The 8,085-nt window shown below is 40.7% G+C and overlaps 1 protein-coding gene across 4 annotated transcripts; it reads right to left on the bottom strand.

The window, feature by feature from the left end:
• Positions 1-2,347: 2,347 nt before the first annotated feature.
• snx12 (sorting nexin 12) lies at positions 2,348-8,085 on the bottom strand. 4 transcript variants are annotated; one of them, XM_030793767.1, is made up of 6 exons: positions 7,757-8,085; positions 6,968-7,063; positions 6,578-6,702; positions 5,952-6,042; positions 4,574-4,584; positions 2,348-3,526 (listed from the first exon to the last, which is right to left on the bottom strand). In XM_030793767.1, exons 1-5 carry the CDS (start codon positions 7,919-7,921, stop codon positions 4,579-4,581), a joined length of 483 nt encoding a protein of 160 aa, XP_030649627.1. In that variant the 5' UTR covers positions 7,922-8,085; the 3' UTR covers positions 2,348-3,526; positions 4,574-4,578. The 4 variants fall into 4 exon arrangements, with proteins under 4 accessions (XP_030649627.1, XP_030649628.1, XP_030649629.1 ...); XM_030793768.1 differs by lacking the exons at positions 2,348-3,526; positions 4,574-4,584 and having other exon boundaries at positions 5,940-6,042; positions 7,769-8,085; XM_030793769.1 differs by lacking the exons at positions 2,348-3,526; positions 4,574-4,584 and having other exon boundaries at positions 5,940-6,042; positions 6,968-7,036.

Consider the following 8,085-nt stretch of genomic DNA (forward strand, 5'->3'; position numbering starts at 1 on the left):
AAGGATTTTAAGTAATTCACAATACAGATGGGCTATTTACTTCTGTTCATGCAGAACGCCGCCTACGTTTTGTATTAGAAGCTGAACCTCGAAATCCTTGTGCATAGTCTACCTCACGAAAAGTTTTCATTTGTTGAGTTTATGTATCGAGTCAATATAAACCCTGTAATACAAAATAACGCGAAAAAGACATGTAGTCTTAGTTAATGTTAGTACAGTATTGTAATCATGTAATAGACGCTGGGTCATTCCTTCAGTAAAGTCGAGAATTAAGAGGTTTTGTGCAGGTTTTCTAGGTTTGTGCAGCTGTATCCAGTTAAATCAGCTTTATTTACATGTTGTGTACTTGGTAGGCTTATGTATATTTATGCAAGCATACACTGAAAATGTGTGCGTGTGTAGGAGTATTGAGCAATATGTCATCAAAGGGGCCAAGAAAGAGGCTTACCCGTGGAAACTTTTAAGAACTCTCATTCTCAGAGCTGCGTCGGCCCAGTAGGTTTTTTTTTTGTTTTTTGTTTTTTGTTTTTTTTTTGCTTAGTCTCCGCTGTAGGTGTTCTGTTCAGCTTAGCCAGAGAAACGACGACGTGCCATTTTTGCACTCGCTGGCCCTTCTGTGAAGTGAGGGAGGGTAGAGCCACGGTTATAAAAACGGATCAGTCCCCTTTGGCCCCGCTAAACTTCCCTCCGAGACACTTTCCCATTTTCCAAAGAATTGAACCTGGGACATTTTTTTTTCCCACCCTGAGAACTGAATCTCAGATACATGACCTCTGTGGGGGGAAAAATAATAAATAAACAGTTCAAAACAAAACATGACAAAAACAAAAAAAACTGAGAACAGAGAAGTTTGCCAGCTCCTGTTGGGTGTAAATGTGTGGAAAGAGATATTATGTTAAGATCTGAACTCTTGTGTTAAATGAAGTTTAGAAGAAACGTAGAAACTTATTTGAGAGAAAGCTGATTTCTAGGCCGAATAGATGTTTCTTGCATGATGCAACACTCATCGTTTTTTCGTGATGCACTTGCAATTGCTTTTCGTGTCACGAGGCGAAGCTGACTGAATCCGAACACTTCCCTCCAAAAAGAAAAAGAAGAAAAAAAGGGCTTGGAAACCAGGTCAAGCCTTGTATCCAGTGATCTCATCCTATGCGGAGCTAACAAAACACTGGTAATCTCATCGCCGTCCCCAGACAAATCGTCTTTTCAGGCTGTTTTTACAGTGAGCTCCAAACTTCTGTGGATCAAAGACGGGCTTGGGGAGTTTGATGTTGATGAATATACTGTGTCGGTTTCTATAATCATCAAAAAACGTCCTCTTTGACTTCGTCTCACAGCCGTAATTAGGCAATCACGCGTTACGCGCAAACGCAGTTCGAAACTACAGCTATGTTCATTTTGGGGGTATCACACACTTTATACTTTGTTACGAATTAGTAACGTTTGCTTTCAGTGTGGCATCTCGCAATGTTCTCTTTGCTGCACAACACTGTCGATACGCTTAAACAACTGAAGATTTATTCATATATTAACAGTTACGTGAAATAAAACGAATAAAATTTGGAAAAGCGTACAAAACTAAAATACTTGCCTTGAAGGATGGCATTGTTCCACACAGAAATAGAGTAAAATTGGCTCTAAATTGATAAACAGAGTGAAGCCAGAGAAAGTAACACAGACACTTAATTCTTGGAAGTTGGCTACTTTTGGTTTATCTTGTGGCACCTGACTGTCGGGGTGCTAAATAGTAATGCAGTAATCCTTTCACTCTCCTAATACCTCCGATGAAACCCTGGGTGCGCTCAGATTGGGGAGGGGGGGGGGCATCCTTGTCCAATCTTTAATTAAAGGTTCAGTTTAAGTCAAAGCTCACGAGAGACGGACTAATTTTAGACAGTGTTTTAAGCCTCTGGCTTGTCGTTCTCTCCTCTCCCTTGTAATCCACACCGTTTGAAGAAAACCAAGCGAGGGACACTTGCGTGTGGTGGCAGTCAAATGAGTCACTTCCCTCAGAACAGGCCTATGTTTTACTGTCAAGTCCGTTACACTGTAAGAATGCACCACAGTTGCATCACGCAGGCCCTAAACTATGGACTTTCCTTAGCGAATAGACTGATAAATCGTGCCATCATGTTAATCAGATTTCAAGCATACTGCGCCCTCTAGTGGTTACGTACGCGTCAGTCGGGCAAAAAGTCGGGAGTGATGTACGAGAACGGCAAGAAACATAAACGGTTACCGTTAGCATGACTGGAAGGGCAGTTTGCAAAGACAGTGTTTTTGTTTTCCTTTTAAATAATTACTCAATCACTTCGAGAGGCCATGAACATAGAGCAGGCGGGGACAGTTTTATTGGTGGATTAAAATGACAGAAGTCTGTATGAAAATCATAGACTCGTACACTTTTATAGCTTCAGAGTATACAGTCTTAAATGTGTAAATCATAAAAACAAACAAATAAACAAATAAATCAGCACGTACAATATATTTTTATAGGCTTACAAACATATGGGTAGAGCGTGGCTTTTCATTTCTCAGGAAAGTAGAGGAGCCTCCATTTGTTTTCACAGTGATAGAATACGAAAGCTTTTTTTTCTCTGACTTTATATAATAATGTGGACTTCCCATACAAAAAAAAACAACAAAAAAAATCAATCAATACATATGCAGGTAATTTTACCAGATACATAAGAAAAAGGAACTGATAGGAAAAACAATGTAAAATCATATAGCAAAAGCTTTGATAGAAAATATGTTCAAATAAATGAAACATGGAATGTTATGTTTCCGGAAGACAGTCTCTTTTTAGTTTTTTTTTTTTTTTATTATTATGTTGGGTTGGTCTGGGTTTCTCTCTTTTCATCCACTCTTTGTCGCTGCTACATTTAGTCATTTGGTTAAACTTGACTGACACACATATGTACACAGCTCACAGTAAATTAAAAAAAAAAAAAAACATTTTTAAAGTAACAGTAAAAGCTATGTCACTGTCTTACTGGGAATTTCTTAAGTGGATAAGATGGCATCAATGTGTGACATTCATTCAGAGAATTTCTGTGTGTCAATGTGTGACATTCATTCAGAGAATTTCTACGCTCGGGGCGAATCTGGACATGTTTGGTATGCTGAGGGGTGTCAGTTTAGGACTCATTGTGATGTACCACGTTGGGCGGTGCTTAGGACACATCATCATTCAAATGAAGGGCCAAACTGGATCAACTGGAACATGAACAATACAAAACTACTTTCTCACTTTCATTCTCCTCTCAAGCACTGAGAGGACCTGAGGTGAGATGGCACAACCTGAATACACACATATATATATATAGGATAAGTGTGTGTGTGTGTGTAAGAGAGAGAGAGAGAAAGAGAGACAGACAGGCAGAGAGGCTGGTCCAGTTCAGTGATGAAGGGCTGTTTTTTTTTTTTTTTTTTTGCTTTTTTTTCTGTGATTTTACCGGAATGGAGTAATAAAAGCGATGTGTCCTGGCCTGGGGACGGGCGGCGCGGTCGACAGCGGAGATCACTGGGGAATGAAAATGGCACAGACTGACAGGATGCAATCATTTCATTTTAAAATACCAGACCCGCTTTCAGCTCCGACACAAAATGATAGGAGCACATCCAAATCAATCAGCCTGTGAAGGCGGGTCTTTGGAATTGGTCAGTGCATTTTAAAATGTGTGGGCAGAATTTGGAAAAAAAACAACCCCCCCCCCCCCCAAAAATTAAACATGGGAGCAATTAAAAAAAAATAAAAAAATTCCCAGCTGACTACAACTGTTCATTTTTTAATACAGTGCTATACAGTGGAGGTCCTGCACATTGGTCTATTCTCCCCCTCATCCCCAAAGGAGTAATCATCATCATAATCATCATCATCATCATCAACGGTCTTAGGCCCAGAACAAATGATCCAAAACGATCTAAGGTAACCTGACTGGATCATATCTTATTTCAACTTATAAAATTGAGTGGATACACTGTTATTACTATAATCAAATAAGATTGTATTTCTGTGCCATCCAAATCTAGTCAGTGGCTGTGTCTTTGTGTCAGAAATCGTGTTAAAAGTACAGTAATTCATTAACAAAGCTCACGGCACACTCCTCGTTTTACTGTTCATCGGGGCGACACTGACCAAGCCAGTATAGACGATGGTGGTGATGATGACGACGATGACGACATAGCAGCCGGAGGAGACGAAATGTTTCTAAGCCAATGTTCTCTCGTACGGAGAGCTACATGAGGTTGAAAAAAAACACCACAATGCACCGTGGGACGTGACATAATGTCATGCAACCTAGCAAAGTTAGTACTGATTCCACTGCGTGTTAACGACACGACGGCGGCACACTCAAGCCAAGACGAGAGACGGAGAGACAGACCAGCAAAAGCAAACAGAAACCAACCAAAATTACGACGGATGTTTGGAGTGTCAGTAGGTTCTTCCCCTCGTCTCTAATATTTAATAGTATTAGTACATGCAAGCAAGGCGGGGGTGTCCTCCATACATCTTAATACTGACAAAACAAAAATAATTAAAAGGAGATGAAACAAAAAGAAAACTTACTTCAATCATACCTATAGAGAGAGAGAACAAATATGATAAGGGAACAAACTCAAGAATTTTCTTCGCAAACATAATCAGCAGATCAACCAATCACAATTGCAATACTTTTTTTTTTTTTTTTGGGTCCGATTTTATTAATTGACACAGGCATACATTCACCCAAAGAGGAAAAAGCACATTAAATACTGAGTCATTTTGGATGGAAACGACATGACTTTGGCAGGAAAAAAAAAACTTTACAAAATTGGCACATATCATCCTGGTGACGGGGCCGGGATGGAGGTTGTGTATGAATCTGTATTACGGATTAATAAACCTGTATAAAAACCTGTTGATTTAGGTGAGAGCTCCTCCCTGTGACGCAAGTCTGTTGCAGGTCAGGACCCATTGTCTTGTACAGAGGACAAAACTCTCACTCTCCCAATATGCCACTATTTGACAGTGTGTTCTTGAAATAGTTTATAGGCCTCCTTTCAAATTCTCAAAGTATTTAATACATGAGCAACAATTACATGTGGAGAACACATAGTGTGAGCTTGATTTTATATATATATATATATATATATATATATATATATACCCAAGATATGTCAGATATGTTCTGTATGCATAGTAGAACATGTTTTAATGTACTACATCCGTACATCTGGTTTTGTTTCCTAGGACTGTGTTACCGCTGCATGCTGAAATCAAAGTAGAACAGTACTTCTGAGAATTCAAATCTGTAACCGACTGAAAAATGAGACCAAAAGTGTGACGCTTTACCGTTGGTAATCCGGCATTGATTTCAAATGAAACACGAGAGACGCCATAGAGGAAACTGGTGGCCTGACTCGAGACACTATGTGATGTGACACGATAAGAGTGAAGTCATGACGGTTATGCCAATATTTCATTTTGTTTGAAACCTGACTTGATTCTTTTACGTCCCCGAAAAGACGAGCGTTAAGAGCCGACCCTAATCATTTCATTAGTGCTACATATTTAATGTGTGATCATATAATTAACACACACACACTCACTCTCACTCTTTTACAAGCATAAGTACAGATATAAAACAATATGCAGTGTCTATGAGTGTGTGTGCGTTTGTGTTTACGCGGCAGCAAGCTCTCAGACGAATCATAACAAACAAATATAATTTCCGTCCTGCACGGCTCAAAATGCATTTTGATGAAATGGGTGTTAAAAAAACAAACAAACAAAAAAAAAAGGTCATTCTGCACTATATTCAGTTGAGCTTGACACTAAGAGATTAAGACCAGCAGAAAGACAGAGCCATGCCCATCCCCCAAAAAAACCCCATCCCAGGTCAGAAACAACCCCCCCCCCCCCCCCCCCCCCCCCAGCCACCCACTTCCAATCCCTACTGTCGTACTTTTCCAGGAATGTAGTTTCGGTCAATGGTTTCCTCCTGTAGGAACATGTGAAGGCAGCGTTCGTTCTGGGCCAGTGGATGACCGGCGATTCTGGGCAGCGGAACAAGAAGAGGGCCAATTAAAAAGAGTTGTGTGTGAATGTGACATAATTCCATCAAACAAACTCTGAAGGTGTTTATACCGTAAAAAAAAACAAAAACAAAAAACAAAAAAACCTGAAACCAAATGAATTTACTGCAGTGTCTTTACAGCCTCTTGCAGTCTTCGGGTAACAAGATGGCGTCTTTGATCAACAATCACGGTTTAATCTGAAGCGCACACCCGTGATAGAATATGCTAGGTCTCTCTTGAAATGGCAGAAAGTGTTCTTTACATAACCACATCCTAGATCATCTGGCTTTTTACAACTTACAGGCAATAATTTAAGGTGGGCCGATGGCCATGGAAGCTAAAAATGATTTGCTTTTGGGTTACATGCATTCCACTGGTTGCAGCAAAGCCGCAAATCAAGCTGAATATTACAGGGAGTGAATCTCATCCAATGATAAGGCACACGGTACGATGGCACACTCTGAATAGTATGTCTAATGCAGGGAACCCGAGAGGAGTGTCTTTTTCTGCTGACCTGTTAATAAATTGTTCAAGCCCAACTCGTCTCTCCTCGATGAAGGATTCCTCAAATATCCCTTCATCTCCACGGAAGGGTAGCTGCCTCTTCAGAGCCTTCCCAGGCAAAGGGGGTACAACAATCTGAGAAACATTTAACAATTGAAAACAACTTTCAGCAAAAAAATTTCAGCTTGAAAAGCAGCGTATACATGCTTTAAAAGAAGAGAAACCCGTGGAGATTTTCAACGAAGGAAGGGGGGGGGGGGGGGGGGGTAACCTCAGCATTTCTTCTAATGGTTATTACTTAGGAATAGTGAGTCAAAACAACAAGCCCCACTGTGGGGGTATGGAGTCACGTCAGGGCTCAGACAAATGCAGACATCCTGTGGCCCGCTTGTCTACCTACCTTACTGTCTCTCTCGAGTTCATTTTTCAGCCACTCGAAGTCACTGTACCTTCTACGTACACACGACTCCTTTAGCTTGAAAATGGGGAGGTTTGTCTAAAGATATTAAAAACACAATGAGATAGAGAGAATACAAAAAAAAATGTTACAAGCAACTCTCAGGCGACTTGGTAAGGGAAGTCTGATGGTATAAAAGCAAAAATGCAGGGTGACATTTGCTGAACAGAGCTAGAATACTGTTACAAATGAACACCAAACGTGATAAGTCATAAGAACGAGCTAACTCACCTCCAAGCGTTAGCATGCTTCGGAAGCCCACATACTAGGTATTACTAATATTAATCATGTAGAGGAATGGTAAAGAAATGTTCGCGTATTTTATTGTTGTCGCTGTCTAAATTTTGAGACTGTCCTGTTGTAACAACTTATAATATTCAGGACGAGAGAACGGCAGTTCTTCTCCGTAGCAAACCAAACGCTAGCTAAGCCATTACTAGAAAGATCTAGACTGCGACCACGACCAGTCAAAGAATCTAACAAAACTTAAAATATGAGAAAAGAAAATTTAGTTCCATCTGACATAAGGCCCGGAAGTTACACGTTGATAACGTAATACTACAAGTAAAGCCCTTATTAAAGCCCACGAAATCTGTACAGTTCTAAATGGCTAAGTTAACGAAGCGAGCTAACCTGCTACCCTGGCTAAAGGCCAGAGCGAGATCCTGGATCTCGATTTGAGTCTGCTGCCCGCAGTGTGATTAATCGCCACTACATCCCGAAGAAACCCACCTTCATTCGCACTTCGTATGTAGTAAAGCGGTTTCGCCCGACTCCAACAGTCTGAGGGTCGTACACGTCTATTTCAAGAAAATTACTGGGGGGACCGTATGCATCCGTGAGGTCCTGAGGTTTTGCGTTTAACCGACGAGTGTCGGCTACCGTAGCTTCGGACATTTTTTTGAGACTGGCTGGCTAGCTACTTCCAAATGTAGTCTAGAGCATGTAGTGGAATAGAGCAACTGATTAAGACATCAAATCAGACGGAAAAGATGACACTGCCGACACACTTTGCAAGCCTAGACGAAAACTCTATAGCTCAGCAACAACACAGGAAACCC

The sequence above is a fragment of the Chanos chanos genome, chromosome 16, assembly GCF_902362185.1.
Source record: "Chanos chanos chromosome 16, fChaCha1.1, whole genome shotgun sequence".
In the NCBI taxonomy this organism is placed as follows: domain Eukaryota; kingdom Metazoa; phylum Chordata; class Actinopteri; order Gonorynchiformes; family Chanidae; genus Chanos; species Chanos chanos.

Coding starts and splice junctions, on each gene's coding strand:
- snx12 (XM_030793766.1), bottom strand. CDS start 7,921: ATGTCCGAAGCTACGGTAGCCGACACTCGTCGGTTAAACGCAAAACCT. Junction 7,064..7,756: donor CATACGAAGTGCGAATGAAG/GTGGGTTTCTTC, acceptor TAATATCTTTAG/ACAAACCTCCCCATTTTCAA. Junction 6,043..6,577: donor CTTGAACAATTTATTAACAG/GTCAGCAGAAAA, acceptor TCCGCTGCCCAG/AATCGCCGGTCATCCACTGG.